Here is a 17309-nt window from a genome sequence, read left to right on the forward strand (position 1 = left end):
TGCTTAGGCAAAAGCAAAACAACCACTGGCGAATGAAGACAGACGCCTGCTTATGACAAAGTCAGCCTTCTGGGTGACACAGGTCATCATGCGGGTGTAATAGATGGTTTCAGGGACTGGAAATTCGCTTTGGAAATTATAAAAATGCTTAGCAGTATTCAGAGCAAGCGGTTAGAAAAGGAAACCGACTGCCCCCTTTTCTGCAGTGCTTGTTTGGGAGAGAACAGTGACAGGACCACCGAGGCTGCCTCTTTAGGCAGAGGTGGTTTAAAAATGATAATTAGAGAGAGAGGGGTCACTTGTTTTCAAAACTTTGGAGCTCAACTTGAACTTAATTTTCTTTGGTGTTTCTGCTCCCCACTGAAGGTTTCTGGAAACCTGCCGCGCATATTCAAGCCTCTCTAGGGCAGCAGGTGGGAGGGCTCTTCCTGCCGGGCGAGGTGAGTCCCTGGAGCAGACTTTCCAGTTTGGGTACTGTCTCCGAGCCTTGGGAGGACGACTGATCCTTCCTTCAGCCATTCGCCCATTCCCCAGCTCATCTTCATGGAGCACTTGCCATGTAGGCGCTGTAGTACGGAACGAAAGACACAGTTCTCCCTCCTCATGGAGCTCGAGTTCTAGTGGCGGGGACCAGCGATCAACGACAGGCGCTAGTTCAGGGGCGTCAGGTAGTCAGGTGTCTCGGGGACGCCCAGCAACCAGCCAACTTCCGCCACTCCGGCAACCTGGAGCCTTCCCCAGCGCGTTGCTAGGGACGCACTCCCGCCGGGCTGCCGGCATAGTCTCGCGAGAGTCTCCGAGATTTCGTGCGGGATCTCGCACGGTTGCCGGGAGACGGCGCAGCCTCCGCGGGGCGGGAGCGCTTGGCGGCGGGTCGCGGTGGCTCTGGTCAGCCGGCGCCATGGTGAGGCTGGTGGGGTCCTGGGCCTGGGTTGGGCGGGCGGGCCGGCCTGCGCTCAGAGACCCCGGGACGGGCTGTTCCTGGGATCGAGGACTGGATGCCCTCGTGGGGTTCCGGGGAAAGCCCGGGGTGCGGGGGTCTGCGCCCTCGGAGCTGAGAGGCTTGGGTTCTTCGGGATGCCGTGCTCCCTGGTGGGCTTAGAACTGCCGAGACCTCGGGCGCGGTGCGCGGTGCGTCCAGAAGACCGAACCTGGGTGTCTCCGATCCTCGGATCCCGTGGTTTCACTTCCTAGGAGTTCTGGGGCACGCAGAGGCCCCATGCAGGAGAGTCGGGGACAGGGGTACCTTAGGACCGTCCCCCACCTGGAGGCTCCTCTCCTCCAGCACGCCCTGATAGAAGGCCGGTGCCCAGGAGTGCCAGGGCATCAGCTCGGGGTTCAGAATCTGTTCCCTTGGAGAGCCTGGTCGGAGCCAGGCCCCTAGTAGGAGAAGCCATGCGGGACCTCGCTGCTTCATCAGGGCTCTCTCCCTTCTCATCTCATGGAACCAGACCCGCCCCTTTGTAACTTAGGAGTCGTCAGTAACCGAGTTTTTGGCAGCAGCGTGGGTATCAGCTGCTTGGGAGGATGCCTCACCGTGGGAGAGCTCCAGGAGCCCCACTAAGCCCCTTCAGCTGACTGTGAACATCCCAAATGCTAACTGGTGCTGAATCTTTCTCCGAGGCTTATGACCTTCCAGGGCGGTGCCATTCCTAGAGTAGAGAGGAGTACCTTAGGAGTTGAGGTTTCTGCGTGCATCATTTGAAAACCAACTGGGAAGGGGGACCAAAGTACTTATCATGAGGTTGTGGGAATATTGGTGATTTTTTTTTTAAGAGACAAGGTCTTGCTATGTTAAGTGTTCTGCCTGCCTTGCCTCCCAAGTTGCTGGGACAACAGGCACCTGCACCACTTCATCTGGCTCTTTTTTCCAATTGTTTTTCTAAGATTTTTATGTAAAACTGATTATCATAACGTGAAAGCACAAACAGGAGAGCGTTGGCAGAGGATAGGGCTTGGAAAATTGTATCTGTTTGAATGGCATGAAATGAATGGGGGTAGAAGCTACCTCTCTCAGCCTTGTAAAAGCTATTAAAATGAAACATGACCCCATGACCAGTCCTTCTGCTGACCCCATTTACAGATCATCCATAGTGGAAACCTTTTGATCAATAGTTCTTGGTCAGTGTTCCTTGAAGGAGTTTTATATTTTGAAGAAAAAAATCCTTATATTTTCAGGATTAGTTATTTGTATGGAGTCATTTCTCCCTACATTTATTTAACAGTTTCTTTAAGGGGTGGTTACCAAGCATTTAGGCAACATGGTAACCTTTGGCAGAGTGGTATTGTGGGCTTCCTTTCTGACTCTTAAGTAAATTTTCCATTCTCATCAGTGAAATCTGCCATATACCATGGAGTGAATGGATTTGGAACAGATTCCTCCATTCCTTTTATAAAGAGAAAATGAATTTTTCTGGAAAGGGAGATGTCTCCTTTGTGCTTATCCAAATGTGTTGACAGGGTTGTGTGTGGTTAATGGTGGGAAAACCCAGTGCAGAGTGATGTGTTCCAGTTGAGTACTCTTGTGGCGGGGGAGAGGGGGGTTAGAGTGAGCCTTAGGGGTAGAAGTTCCAAACAGATATTCACTTCCTCCTAAAATGCCCCATGGGAGCAAATCAGAGCCAGCCAAAAAGGGAAAGCCATTAGAGTGTCCTTTACTTACCCATTGTCTCTTCAACCAAAGGCGCCCAAGAAGAAAGGGAGGAAAGGCAAAGCCAAAGGCACTCCGATTGTCGATGGGCTGGCTCCGGAGGACATGACCAAGGAGCAGGTGAGCAGGCCTGGGCTGTCCAGTCCTGGCTGGGGTGGATACCGCTCCAGGTACCTTGGTGTGCATTTCATCACTACCCGATTCAGTCATCTCCCCTCAATCTGGATCTTCCATTTCTGTCCATGATTCCCATCAACTCTGCAGTTGCAGGTGCATTATATATTTTAAAACAGTGAAATATAGCCACATTAAGGAACTTTCTAATAGAGTGGTTGGAATTTGGAAGAAAATATTTTTCTGAAATAATAACTTTTAACTCTGTTATCTATCAATCTTGCCCTCTTATGCATCTGATGTTCATAGGGCTATTAGTATACACATGTATGCTATTCTCCTTTATTTACCATTAAGCATCATAGCAGAAAGAAAGTTTTTGAAAGGAACATGATTTACCTAAAATCACATTTTCTCAATCTTATTAATTATTCGTCTTTTTTTTTTTTTTTTAGAGAGAGAGAGAGAATTTTTTAATATTTATTTTTTAGTTTTCGGCGGACACAACATCTTTATTTTATTTGTATGTGGTGCTGAGGATCGAACCCAGCGCCCCGCACATGCCAGGCGAGCACACTACCGCTTGAGCCACATCCCCAGCCCCTTATTCGTCGTTTTTGACAAACATTCTAATAAGGAGTAACAGTGTCAGGGCTTACTCTTTGATATTGTCTGTGCTTAGTTTGGAGAGGGAGTGAAGTCTTTATAGTTTCTTTGTAGTAATTATTATTTTTTCTTTTATTGGTACATTATAGTTGTATATAAGAGTTGAGTTCATTTTGAGTTAATCATACATGTAGTAATCATTTTAAGTTACTTGTTTATTTTGATGTAAAGGGCTAGTGAACTTAATTATGTGATGACAATTTCATTAAAAAGGCTCCTGACAGGGGCTGGGATGTGGCTCAAGCGGTAGCGCGCTCGCCTGGCATGCGTGCGGCCCGGGTTCGATCCTCAGCACCACATACAAACAAAGATGTTGTGTCCGCCAAATACTAAAAAATAAATATTAAAAAATTCTCTCTCTCTCTACCTCTCTCTCTCTCACTCTCTCTTTAAAAAAAAAAAAAAAAAAAAAGGCTCCTGACAACTATAGCATGAGGCAAGCATGGTGGACCTGTGGCCTCTTGTGTTGATGGATCATGGCCCTGTGAGCATATGACAGGGGACCTGTGTGATAGTATTAATAAACCTTACTTTCTTTTTTTTTTTTAATATTTATTTTTTAGTTTTTTCGGTGGACACAACATCTTTGTTTGTGTATGGTGCTGAGGATCGAACCTGGGCTGCGCGCTACCGCTTGAGCCACATCCCCAGCTCCTTACTTTCTTATGATAGTTTTAAGATTGAAAGATAAAGAGTCATGTGAGCTGAAGTGGTGATATGTGCTGTATTTTAAGTGCAAGGAAACCATTGGCAGTTTAAGCAGAGGTGTGGTGGGATCAAGTTGTGTTTTGGAAGGATCAGTGGGGTGATGGGTGGAGAGTGGATTGAATGTTGTATTGCCCCAATGTATAAGTTGTTTCTTGTAGAAGTGGAACTTTGATGTAGCACTGGTCCTAACTGGATGGTCTGCAGAGAGCGGGCTGGCCATGTATACTGAACACTTGAGCACAGAAGCCTGCAGGGTCAAGCAGGAGGGTAGAGACTGGGGTGATCTGGAGAATTGTGCCCTCCCCTGGCAGAGAACATCCGCAGTCACTTCACTGGGTGGTCTCCTTGAGGCATTAGACTTCATTGCTCTTTGTTTTCTGATTTTTCAAGAGAAGCTTGAAATTGGATATTTACAAGAAATCTAGATATTGAGTGATGGCAAAATCTAGCACCGTGTGAGCCCAACAGAGCAGATTGGTTTCGGCTGTTTGAGCGACACTGATGGTCTGTGATGGAAGACATTTGTTTTTTTGCTGAGGCAGTAGTCAGAATCTGTGATGCCATACTTCCTCATGGGGTCCCAAACTCCTGCCCAGTGTCTTCACCTCAGAGGCCCCTGGTTGGCTCTCTTGAAGTAAGAAATGTGCTTTCCCTGTGTTTTGGGAGAGAAAAAAATGTACAATAAGTAGCCTGGGGTTGTGCTCAAAGATAACCAGTTCTCAAGAGAAATGAGGTCCCAAGAAAGCTGTAAGCCTGACCTGCTTTTCTCCTTAACCTATTTGCTGATTTGTGATTGGCTCTGGGCCAAAACCTGTTGAGTGTTAGAAATCTACTGGTTTTGTGTATTTCTGCTTAACACTGTATCTTTAACGGTGAAGTTTTTTTATTTTCTAGACATGTTTACATGCTGCTATATTATTTTCATATGTATTTTTTGCCACATGAGATTTCTTCTACTTGATTTACTCTAATTTTCCAATTATTTTTCTGTGTAAAATTGTCCTATCTCATTTTCTTTTTAATATTTTTGTAGTTCTAATAATGGCAAGGCTAATATCTTTGAGCAAAAAGCTTTTATGTTTCTTTTCAGAAATTTCTTTAGTATAAATTCCCAGGAACTGCTGTAAAGATAGAATTATTCTGTGAAGACTGACCAAATTTGAGAAACTTTTGCCATATCCGGATGTACCCTGTCCTGATAGCCCCTAACATCATGGTTTACCTTTTACTGTTAGTGCTTATTATTTTGGTCAGCGGCCCCTCCCTCTTTCTTCCTTGCCCTTCTTCATCCACCTGCCTCTGCTGTGGGTGTGTGCCTGGTCAGGTGGAAGAGCATGTCAACCGTATCCGTGAGGAGCTGGACCGCGAGCGGGAAGAGCGCAACTACTTCCAGCTGGAGCGCGATAAGATCCACACATTCTGGGAGATCACACGGAGGCAACTGGAGGAGAAGAAGGCTGAGCTTCGAAACAAAGACCGGGAGATGGAGGAAGCTGAGGAGAGGCACCAGGTGGAGATCAAGGTGAGTGAGGCTGGCCTGCCTGTGCCCATGGGACTCACCTGCAGCAAAAGAGCAGCTGAGCCAGGTGGTGGGGTGGGGACCTTTTCCCTTGGCTTTGGGATCTAACTTTTTTAGACTGGAAACCTGAAGGTGTTTTTTCCTAAAAGAGCTTCACCTGAAGGGAAAGAAGCTTCATCCTCCAGTGGCAGGAGAGGCTCTGCAGAGCCTGTGTTTGAATCCCAGCCTCCCTAATGTGGAAGGAGCACAGGCTCTGTGGAAGGTCGACCTCCTTGCGGTTGGTGTTCCCTCTCAGCCCCCTGTGAGCTGGGCAGGATCTCACCCACTGGCTGTGGTGGTGTCCTGTTCTGTGCCTCAGAGCACGAGTGAGCAGATGGCATCCCCATCCCTTAGGTGTACAAGCAGAAGGTGAAGCACCTGCTGTATGAGCACCAGAACACCCTGACAGAGACGAAAGCTGAGGGCACTGTGGTCATGAAGCTGGCTCAGAAGGAGCACCACTCGCAAGAGGACGCTCTGCGCAAGGACATGAGGACACTGAAGGTGGAGTTGAAGGAGCAGGAACTGGCCAATGAGGTGGTGGTGAAGAACCTGAGGCTGGTAGGTATGAGGAGTGAGCACCAGAGTGACAGACTATGGGATTAATGAGCCTAGGGCTTCCTGAACCCCTCATCTTTCAACAACTGGGAGTTTAGGTTTTTGTATAAAAACTCCCACATCTTTTCAGTTGTGGAAATACTTAAAAAAAAAAAAAAGAATGCAGCCCAACAAACCATATTTCAGGGCTGAGTGCAGATTGCTGTCTTAAGCCCAGTCAACAGGTTGTCTTCTCCAAAGGAAAATCCAGCTCAGGATCTAATCCTAATACTGCTAATCTCTGACACACAGGGAACAGTGTTGGATGCTTTAGAGAACCAACCCTTATATGCCTGTGATCCAGTGACTGGGGAGACTGAGGTAGGAGGATCTCAAGTTCAAGCCCAATCTGGGCAACTTAGTGAGACCCTCAAAATAAAAGTAAATAAGTAAATAAAAAGGACTGGAGATGTACATTAGTGTTAGAGCATTCCTGGTTGCAATCTCCAGTCTGCAAAAAAAAAGAAAAAGAAAAATCAACATGTAAGATATCCTGGGCAGCAGTTCTTCAGTAACTGCTGGCCTTTGACTCTTGGGGTTTCCAGGTAGAGACTGAAATTCATTTGCTGAGTGTCCATTAGGTGTCAGGCCCTGATCATGATCTCTGTCGGAATGCCTTCCCAAGTGGGGCTAAATGTTCAGGAAAGAGAGAGTCAACACATAGGAGAGAAGACAAAACAGATGTGCCAAGTGCATACAGCAAAGCTGTTAGGGGTGAGCATTATAGGAAGAGCAAAGTGGGGTGAGTGCAGGGAGCTAGAGTTGCAGGGAGGCTGCAGTTTTTATAAGAGTTCTAGCATTGCCTCATTGAGAAGGTAACATTTGGGTAAAGGCTGGAAGGAGTTAGATGTCTGGGCTGGGGAATTCCATCCTAGAGAAGGGATGGGCCAGTGGAAGACCCAGAGACTAGAGGAGCACGGAGCAGAAAGGCTGGAGGGATGACCAGAGCTTGTTAGCCTGGAAAGCCCTGGGAGGATGGGGCTTTGGTACAGGTCAGTAGGGAGCCCTCTGAGAACTGGGGAGAGGAAGGGTGTGTCTGACTTTAGTTTTCAGAGGTGCTTCTGTATGCTGGGTAGAGAGGCCTTCTAACACATCTGCCTCATGCTGGGAGCAGCCCAGCTTCAACTGTAGGGTGTACCTCAGTGACACTGCAGACTGCAGCAAAGCACGGGGGTGCTGAGGGCCTCCAGAATTGCATGGTCTTTCCTGAGAACCACAGAGTGGCTGGTTTCAGATCAAGTCAGTGGTATGAGGCTGTGTGCTTAACCTGAAGTGTGGGTATGTGTTACGTGTTCAGAATGCTCCTTCATGTAAAAATACTGCCTTAAAAATAATTTAAGTTTGTAATTAAAAATTGTACTATATAATAAATTGTTTTTAAAGAATATTTATTTATGGGCTGGGGATGTGGCTCAAGCGGTAGTGCGCTCGCCTGGCATGCGTGTGGCCCGGGTTCGATCCTCAGCACCATATACCAACAAAGATGTTGTGTCCGCCGAAAACTAAAAAAAAAGTAAATATTAAAAATTCTCTCTCTCTCTCTCTCTTTAAAAAAAAAAAAAAAGATGCTTTAGAATATTTATTTATTTCAATACTAGTAATTGAATCCAGGGATGCTGTACCATTGAACTACATCCCAGACCTTTTTAAAGATTTTTTTCTTTCAAGAAAGGGTCTCACTAAGTTGCTCAGGATAGCCTTGAACTTGTGATTGTCCTACCTCAACCTCCTGAGTCACTGGGATTATAGGTGTGTGCCTCTGTGCCTGGCATAATAATTGTTTATGAAAATAATTTTTGAATGTTGCTCTGAGCAACAGTGAGGTGGGTTTGCAGGAGCTATTTGAGGCTCCTGGAAAGAGCTGTAGCTCTCTGTAGAAGTGGCTGTTCTCCAGCCTATGGGAAGGCACCATGAGGAAACCAAGCTGTCCAGTACTCAGATCTGTTATATCTTCCAGGCTCAGAGGTGATCTTGCTCAGGGAGGAGACTTATGAAATGTGGAGATGACCAAAACATGTTATTCTGGGCAGGTTCCATGAACTTAGAGGGGAGGGGAGCCCAGCAGCCAGTAGCATGAGCAGCATGGGGTTTACTGAGCTCAACTTTTCTTAGGGGGGAGGAACAGGGTTGGCCTGAAGGGTACGCACCCCTGTCTGCTTCACTGTCTAGTAACTTGTTATTCTTCACCTGGCAGAAACATGCCGAGGAGATCACCAAGATGCGGAATGAGTTTGAGAGGCAAGTTCGAGGTCAGTTCCTAAGATGCACATTGGTAAGATGGTGTCAGAGACCTACCTTCATCAGAAAGTAATTTGCCTCCAGAGCTTGTTAATTCAGAGCATGATAAGCAGATTAAAATAGCCCCCCCACACAGGGAGAGAATGGACCCACTCAGAGTCCCAGAACAACTGTTTCTGTGTGAGTTTGGGAGGCTGTGAATGCCTCACACTTCCCCACTGCTGTCTAAAATCAGTAGTTAACAGCAGGCGCGAGTTGTTCAGTCTGTGGGCAGCATTTTCAAATAGTCTTCTGGCCGAGAAGCCTCAGATTTCAGAAGTCCATGAAGTTGCCTGAGTAAGCCCTGCAGTCTGTAGCTAGGTGTTGAATGCCCATTGGGGTCAGCTGACAGTGTTGGGAGCCCCAGTGCAGGCACTGATAGGCCTGTCACCGGAAGAGGAGGGCCAACAGTGGCCCTTGCGCTGAGTGTGTCCCCTTGAGCCTCAGCAGGAAAAGCTCACCTAAGCCTTTCCTGTCCTTTGGCAGAGCTTGTTTGCACACCTTTGTTGTGACCATCATGGCAGTTCTGGGCCCTCTTTTCAGGTTTCATCTATTCTTGTACGACATGGCACTTGTTTCTCCTTTGTTACGCTGCTGTATGTGCTGCTTCCTTTCAGAAATCGAGGCCAAGTATGATAAAAAGATGAAGGTGCTAAGGGATGAGCTTGACCTGCGCAGAAAGACTGAGATCCACGAGGTGGAGGAGAGGAAGAACGGCCAGATCCACACGCTGATGCGGCGTCATGAGGAGGCCTTCGCTGACGTCAAGAACTACTACAACGACATCACGCTCAACAACCTGGCCCTCATCAGCGCCCTCAAGGTGCTCACCTGGGTTGGGCCCGTCGGCACCCTTTGCCGGTCCTTGCTGTGGGCTGCAGGCTGCAGCTCTCACAGTCCCCTGGACCCAACACCCCTTTCTGTAAATGCACTGGACAGAGCCCCTCTGCTACCCTCAATTGAAATATGTGAGTAATGTGACTTATCTCCACCCATAATTGAGAATAAGCAGGCCAGGTGTGGTGGCGCCTGCCTATGATCCTAGCTACTTGCAAGACTGAGGCAGGAAGATCACAAGTTTGAGGCCAGCCTGGACAATTTAGCAAGATCCTGTATCAAAATAAAAAATAAAAAGAGCTGGGGATGTAGCGCAGTGGTGGAGCACCCCTGGGTTCGATCGCCAGCACCACAAATAAACAAACAAAATTCCAGTTTCCCTAACTGCTGTGAAGCAGTAACAGGCTATCCTGACACATCAACACCCAGGCACCATGCCATGGCTGCAGTGTGGCCAGAGTGGGCCATTGTCATCGTCCCTCAGATGCTGGCAGTGGCAGGGTTTCCATGGTGAAGAGCAGCCCCGGTGGAGTCCTGAACAAAGTGCAGGCTCTCATTTTGCATGGAAGCTGCATTCCTAGAAAATTCAGAATAAGTTTAGACTTTGCAAAATACAGTTTGTCCACAAAGCAAGCCTAAGTCCCCAGCGTGTGTGAGGCTGGAAGGACTATGCTCCACAGGCTGAGCCCCTCCTGCACCTGAGCCCATAGGAGCAGATGGAGGACATGCGGAAGAAGGAAGAACACCTGGAGAGGGAAATGGCAGAGGTGTCTATGCAGAACAGGCGTCTGGCAGACCCTCTGCAAAAGGCACGGGAGGAGATGAACGAGATGCAGAGGAAGCTTGGGAAGTATGAGAGGGACAAGCAGATCCTGGTGGTGAGTTCCCTGCTGAGTTCCTCCCTCCTTGGCACATGCATTCCTGGCCTCAGGAAAGTGGGCACATCTGGGGGCATCTCCTGAGGGTGGGAAGGGAAAGGGAGGCTGGACTCTTTACTTCCATTGAGGGTGCTAAGGGAGATGAGGCCCTAGTCTTGCACTGTCCTACCAGCCAGCCTAGGTGGGGCCCGGCTGTTGGAAGTTTTCCACCAATTGTTCCTGGAGATGATCTCTGGCCTTGCTGTCTTCCAGAAGCTTGTGGTACATGGATACTTGTGAATCTGAATGCTGTCTGTCCCCACTCCCTGTACTCTCTCTAGAGCACAACAGCACGTTTGAAGGTCACTGAGAAAGAGCTGAGAGACCTGCAGTGGGAGCACGAGGTGCTGGAGCAGCGGTTCATCAAGGTTGGTGAGGCTTGAGGCCCTGGCTGTCTCTGGGACTGGGAGCTGCAGATTCTCTCGCCTGCTTCTCAGTCCACTCAGCTTTTATGAGTCAAAAGACTGTGGTGGTGTTGGTGTGTGTCACTTGTCTGCAACTCTGCAGGCGGCTGAAACAGGTTCAGGTTACCCTGGGCAGCTTAGTGAGACTGTGTAAGAATAAAAATAAGAAGGGCTGGGGGTGTACCTCAATCATCTCCAGCACCACAGAATACAAAAAGAAAAACAAAAAGCCATCCTGGCATTGTACAAGGCCTGGGGCCTCAAGGGGAGTGCCTGCCGGTCCCTTCAGAAGCTGACTTTGCAGTACATAGAGGAGGACTGGCCCAGGCAGCAGCTGTTTCCCACTGCATGAGTGTGTTTCTGAGCATTAGCCTGTTACACGCTCGTTGTTCAGAAATACTGGGATCCTGAGGGTAAGTGAACCAGCTGCTCAGTGCTGTCCCCATAAGAGCTGATGGTTTTGTGAGCCACCTTCCAGGCTTCTTCCTGCATCCGTTAGCATAGATGTGGCACCATGGTTTACAAAGTGGGAGCATGTCAACAGCAACCTGCATTTTAATCTCACGGTTTGTCCAGGCTGCACACACACAGCAGCCTCGTTCTTTGTGACAGCTGCATCTGCTAGTTTATAGTTCCCCTTGAGGAGCTGTTCTTTGTTTTCAGTCCTTTGTTCTTACTACATTGTTGTTGCAATTACCCTTTCCATTTCATTCTGCGCTGTGTGATCAGTCCTTGCAGTGGAGTGCTGGGTCAGAGGGGTCTGTGCTAGAACGCTGATGAGTCACTAAGAGGGCTGCTCTGGGTGATGCTCCTGACAGCACTGCCTGAGGGCCACTTCCTGCTCCTTCCTGCCTACTCTAGAGCTGATGAACTTCCTCCTTTGCTGATAGGATTGGGCAGACACTTCTCATGGATAGTGCAGGTCTGATGTCTCTTGCAATGTTACTTCCTGCCTCTGTGGTTTGAAGGTCTGGCCAAGGATCACCCTGCATCACAGGACCCTTATGCTGTGTCTATGGCTCACGTGGCTGAGCATTTCATCATGAGCCATAGTCACTAGAGAGTTCACAGATGCAGACCAATAATGAATTGGCCCCATCTCCCCATAGCAGGCCTCTCAGGAGCCTTGCATCTGTGGCAGGTCTGTTCACCTTCAGAGGTGCTGAGGGTTTCACAGGGTGTAGATCACTGGGCTCTGCCACTGGCAGCCAATGACCTGCACAGACAGTCCCTTGACCCCTAGGCTTATCTGAGTCCTGCTATTCCCTTCTTCCTTTCTGTGAATTTGGTGGCCAGCATTAATGGGAGGTACAGAGCAGAAACATGTCTGGGTTGCATCCTGTTCTCTGCCGCATCTTGCACATGAATATGGCTTATGATGTGTGCCAGTCAGTGTCTCAGAGAACCAGGAATTCAGATTTGTTGGCAAAATCTAGAGACTAATGATCCACAGGTTTGCTGACAGGGAATTGAATATAGGCAGATCCGTGGGACTCGGCACAGTCGTTGGGGAGGATACAGTACTCTCTGCTTGGAAGGCTGTAGGGTATGCTGCTATGTGGAAAGTTGCAATGATGTAGCATGATCCTCCTTCTTTACTAACAGTGATGAGAACATTCTGGAAGGAGTCATACCAAATGATCACAGTAGTGGCCGCTGGGAATTGGGGTTAAACAAGTGTTTACCGGGGCTGGGGTTGTGGCTTAGCAGTAGAACGCTCACCTAGCATGTGCGAGGCCCTGGGTTCGATCCTCAGCACCACATAATAATAAATAAATAAAATGAAGGTCCATTAACAACTAAAAAATACCAAAAAAAAAAAAAAAAAAAAAGTGCTGGCTCAGTGGTTAAGTAACCTTAGGTTCAATTCCTGGTACCAAAAAAAAAAAAAAAAAAGAAAAGAAAAAGTAGGGGAGAAGAGACATTTTTACTTATTGGTTGACAGACTGCTGCTGCAAGGCTTGCTTTAGACCTGCCTTGTAGGACATATTGATGGCAAGGAATCAATATGTCAATCTGTAGGAAACTCCAAGGGCTCTCCTGCAAAGATTGCCTGCTTGCAGATGGACAGGCTGTCACATGGGGGCAATCAGGGGTACATCTCCTCTGAGCCCACAGCCCTAACTCAGGCAAAGCTGGGCCTGACCCACCTATGGAGCAGATTTCAGGGTGGGGCTATTCCTGCTCTTAGCACACCCCACTACTGCTGCTGCTTCTGCCTCCTCCTCCTTCCTCTCCTCTCTTCCCCCTCCTTCCCCCCTTTTTTTTTTTTGCAGTCCTAGGGATTGAACGCAGGGTGCTCTACCACTGAGGCACATCCCTAACACTTTTTATTTTTATATTTTGAGACAGAGTCCTGTTAAGCTGCTGAGGCTGGCCTCAAATTTGTGAACCTCCTGCCTCAGCCTCTGGTTACAGGTGTGCACCACTGTGCCCAGCCCCATTGCTTCTTGAGGGGGTTCATGCTGCTATTTCTCTCTTGCATTCCTCTGTGTAGATAGTTGCATACCTTTAACTCTGCACAGAAGATGGGGTTTTAGGCAGTGGATGGCACATAGACCATGTATTCTAGGTGTGGTCACCAGTGTAAGTGACCTTTTGTAGTAACAGTGTGCTCCACAAAGGGGCAGGGTAGGAGGTGGCTTCTCCCCAGTGAGATGTCCCAGTGGGGGACTTTGTTGCTCACCCCAGTCTCCTTCTTGCAGGTACAGCAAGAGCGGGATGAGCTCTACCAGAAGTTCACTGCAGCCATCCAGGAGGTGCAGCAGAAGATAGGCTTCAAGAACCTGGTGCTGGAACGCAAGCTGCAGACACTGAATACTGCCATGGAGAAGAGGGAGGTGCAATTCAATGAGGTGCTGGCGGCCTCCAACCTGGACCCTGCAGCATTGACACTCGTGTCCCGCAAACTTGAGGTAGGCCTCCGGGGGCAGGGCTGGTGGCTGCCCCAACTCTTACCTACAGTGGGCAGCCTAGTCTCCTGTGGTGGGACCCTTTGGTCCTGCGCTGTGCCTCCTGAACCAGGGGGCGACCTCAATTACCCACGCGGGGCGGGTTTCCTGCAGGCGTCTGTGCCTCAGGCCTGCATGGGCCTGCAGTTTGCTTTGAGGGGTTTTGCTTGTGTTGCTATTGGGTCTTGCTTGACCCTCCTTAACCTCATAGCACCTCATAACTTCTGAGCCTTGCCATTCTAGTTCTCCTGTGGCTCATCATGATGCACCAAGTAGAACTGAGGATATTCTAGAAACAGAAAAGCTGCTCTGGGAATCTGCAGGACTGAGTCCCTCAGTCACTTGACAGTGGACTCAGAGACAGGCCTGGGGTCAGCCTGGGGTCAGCCTGGGAGTGGAAAAGCCATGCTCAGCACCCATGCGCCTGTACTACAGGCAGCTCTTCTACGATGGCTCATCACAGTTTAAAACTCTAGGCCCAAAGAATTAGCTTTGTGTCTAGGCACCTCATCTCTATTTATGACACTCCGTCCTGATTTGCTTCACTGCCCGTCCCCCTCCACATCCTGACCTGAGGCTGCATGCAGTACTAGGCCTCACACTGAGCACCCCAAGCTGCCTAGGGAGCAGGAAACCCAGAAAACCCAGGGTTTGTTGGAAACCCAGGACTAAGGGCAACTGCAGGCTGTCAGCTGTACCCTGGAGTGTAGGGCTGGTCAGGAACCACAACTCTGTTCTGGGCACAGAGGCCTGATCACAGAGAGCCCCCTCTGCCTCAGATGGGGAATGCATGGCCAGAGATAGCAGATAATGTCAGTGCAAGACAAGGAACTGAGATCCAAGAGCTACTAAAGACCAGCTCCACAGGACTTATCCCTGATTTAGGAGGGGCTGGGAGGATCCAAGGTGACAGGCTATGTTTCTGGACAGGGAGACCGAGTGTTTACAGGAGAGCAGCAGGGCCCTGGTTGTACCTGTGGGACCAGGTTACTGGGATAGGCCGGATCTTGGGCCTGGGGTGGTGTAGCAACACAGGAGGGGAGGGGCCATGTTGGGACTGGCGATAACCTGTCTCTGGGTTTGGAGGCTCACCTGCAACATGGGTAGGTGTGAGAAGTGAAGTCCTGCTGTTTGGTCACGGAAGAGGGACAGTTCCACCTCTGTGGACTGGTAAGCCTGAGATGGCAATGATAAGAATCAGTCCTGGGGCTGGGGATGTGGCTCAAGTGGTAGCGCGCTCGCCTGGCATGCGTGTGGCCCGGGTTCGATCCTCAGCACCACATACAAACAAAGATGTTGTGTCTGCCAATAACTAAAAAATAAATATTAAAAAAAAAACTATTAAAAAAAAAAAAAAAGAATCAGTCCTGTCCACCACAATCAGGTGAATACTAACTAACTGTGGGTTACAGTTGGTACTAAATGTGGGTTAGCTCTTGTTTTCCCTGATTATTCTTATCCCAATTTATAGGCAAGTAGCCTTGCAGTGAAGTGACAGCAGTGCCCATAGGATCTCTCTCAAGAGAGGCGAGAGAGGGTTTGGGGAGCTTCTCTGGAGGCAGGCTAGGTCCAACTCTTAGTCTGGCACCTTACAGCACTCCTCAGGTGGGAGCATCCCAAGGGGCTTGGGCCCTGCAGATCTGGGCCCATTACTTTTGGTTCAACACTTAAGGTTTTGAAAGTTACACAGGCTACTCTTTCTGTTTAAAAATTGGATAATAATGCCACGTGATTCAAGAAGTTTAAAAGTGTAAGTTTTTTTGTTTAGTGCCAGGCTGTTGCAAAGTAAGATCTTTGCTGTCCCTGGTAACCCATGTTTATTACTTACCATCAAGACAGTTTCTCCATGGGGTGTGGATGGCACTGCGACATACTCCGGTTCTCCCCTTCCTCCCATTCTGTTTTCTCTCAACCCTTGGGGACCTTCTTCTGCCGACATACCCTTGTCTAGATGCATACATATATTGAGCCAGGACTTTATTCCCTGAGCTTCTTGGGACCCCCAAGGGAGCTCCCAGACCATCATCCACCTCCTTCACCTTGGCCAAAAGACCTGTCCCAAATTCACCTCTGCCTCTGTCCTCAGGATGTTCTGGAGTCAAAGAATAGTACCATCAAGGACCTGCAGTATGAGCTGGCCCGAGTCTGTAAGGTATGCACCTGCCTCCCTGCCTCCTCCCTTGGCTATGACCTGGCTTCAGCCTGTAGACAGTGTGACTGCTGACCATCTCTGAGGACCCATCCATTTCCCATTCACATGTCATTTGATGAGGCTGGTGGACCATCCCCGTGTGAGGGGCAGACACAGCACGAGGTCATCTGTACCTACCTAGGACTGAGCTGACTGCTCTGTCTGCAGAGGAATTCACCAAGAGCAGCTGTCCCACCAGTGCAACTCAGTTACACCCTTAACTCTGAGGGATGGATATCACTTCTTGGTTCTGTTGTTTGGGGACATGTCCAGATGTTTCTGTCATCCTGTTTCTTTAAGACCCCTGGGTGCAGGCACTGTCCCCCACAGTTCCCAGGTTCCATGGCACCCACATGATCCTGGCTTCCTGACCCTCCCAGCCCCTTGCCTGCTTTTTATGCACATGCTGGTATTTGTGCAGAGCTAGGGCCATTTGCTGTGAACCTCAAGGGTCTACACCCCAGTTCTCTCTAGAGCCTGTCTGCCCACACTGGAGTCATTTTTGAGCCATACTGAGGACAGCTGCCCTTTTGAGCATTTGCAGAGTCAGGCCAGGCCTGAAGCATTTCACACACATCAATTCATTGAGCTTTTACAACCACCCAGTGAAATATGAACCCTTCTAAAAATGTGCATTTTCTACAGTTGGAAGCAGGGACCTCTGGCATGGTAGCTGTGTTAGGCCCACCAGCACTGTCTCCCAGGCCTTGTCTCTTGGGACAGATCAGGGGTGACCAGGACTCTTCTCCAGGCAGGCCCTGCCCCTGGTGAAGATGCAGGGTGCTGTGCCCATGGGAGCAGGGAATAGAGGCCATTGACAAGGGTAGGAGGGAACAGTGGCCCTCGCTGAGACATGCTTGCTGAGGAGCCGGGGGGCACACTCAGGCCACAGTTCTCCTGAGTTCCTCCCTTTGCCTCAGCATACCTTCGTGTGTTAAGCCCCAGTCAACACATGCAGCTGTGTTAGCACGGGGCTGGCCTAAAGTGACCACTAACAGATGCTTGCTCTCTTCCTCCTCACACCATGCTGGCCCTGCCCTCTATGGAGTAGGGCTCAGCTCTGGGTGGGTCAACTCCTTGTTCCTCCCTGACACTGCCTTGTTCCCACAGGCTCATAATGACCTCCTGCGCACATACGAGGCAAAGCTGCTGGCCTTTGGAATCCCTCTGGACAATGTGGGCTTCAAGCCTCTGGAGACAGCGGTGATTGGGCAGACGCTGGGTCAGGGCCCTGCAGGACTTGTGGGTACCCCAACCTAGCTACATGCTTGGGGCTGCAGCCCACAGAACTGATTAGGGACACTCCCTAGGTGACTCCCTCTTTCCAGGCAGTAAGTTTTTAAATTTTAGATTATCATCAATGAATGAAAATTTTTCCACATTTCCTTTGTGTTCTCTTGCTGGGCTCTGTAGGGGAGAACCACCTGCAGGAGAATCTC

At 49.2% G+C, this 17309-nt stretch overlaps 2 protein-coding genes across 2 annotated transcripts in view; both read left to right on the forward strand.

The window, feature by feature from the left end:
- Def8 (differentially expressed in FDCP 8 homolog) overlaps window positions 1-17309 on the forward strand; it is a 93412-nt gene that overhangs the window by 65907 nt on the left and 10196 nt on the right. The gene's annotated exons all lie outside the window — the stretch shown is intronic.
- On the forward strand, window positions 822-17251 carry Gas8 (growth arrest specific 8). The gene is made up of 11 exons (XM_027933319.3): window positions 822-904; window positions 2684-2770; window positions 5463-5660; window positions 6051-6257; window positions 8488-8542; window positions 9188-9393; window positions 10118-10285; window positions 10606-10692; window positions 13434-13643; window positions 15766-15831; window positions 16981-17251. Exons 1-11 carry the CDS (start codon window positions 902-904, stop codon window positions 17128-17130), a joined length of 1437 nt encoding a protein of 478 aa, XP_027789120.2. The 5' UTR covers window positions 822-901; the 3' UTR covers window positions 17131-17251.

Source organism: Marmota flaviventris, chromosome 18 (assembly GCF_047511675.1).
Source record: "Marmota flaviventris isolate mMarFla1 chromosome 18, mMarFla1.hap1, whole genome shotgun sequence".
Classification (NCBI taxonomy): Eukaryota; Metazoa; Chordata; class Mammalia; order Rodentia; family Sciuridae; genus Marmota; species Marmota flaviventris.

Coding starts and splice junctions, on each gene's coding strand:
- Gas8 (XM_027933319.3), top strand. Junction 9,394..10,117: donor CCCTCATCAGCGCCCTCAAG/GTGCTCACCTGG, acceptor CTGAGCCCATAG/GAGCAGATGGAGGACATGCG. Junction 15,832..16,980: donor AGCTGGCCCGAGTCTGTAAG/GTATGCACCTGC, acceptor TTGTTCCCACAG/GCTCATAATGACCTCCTGCG.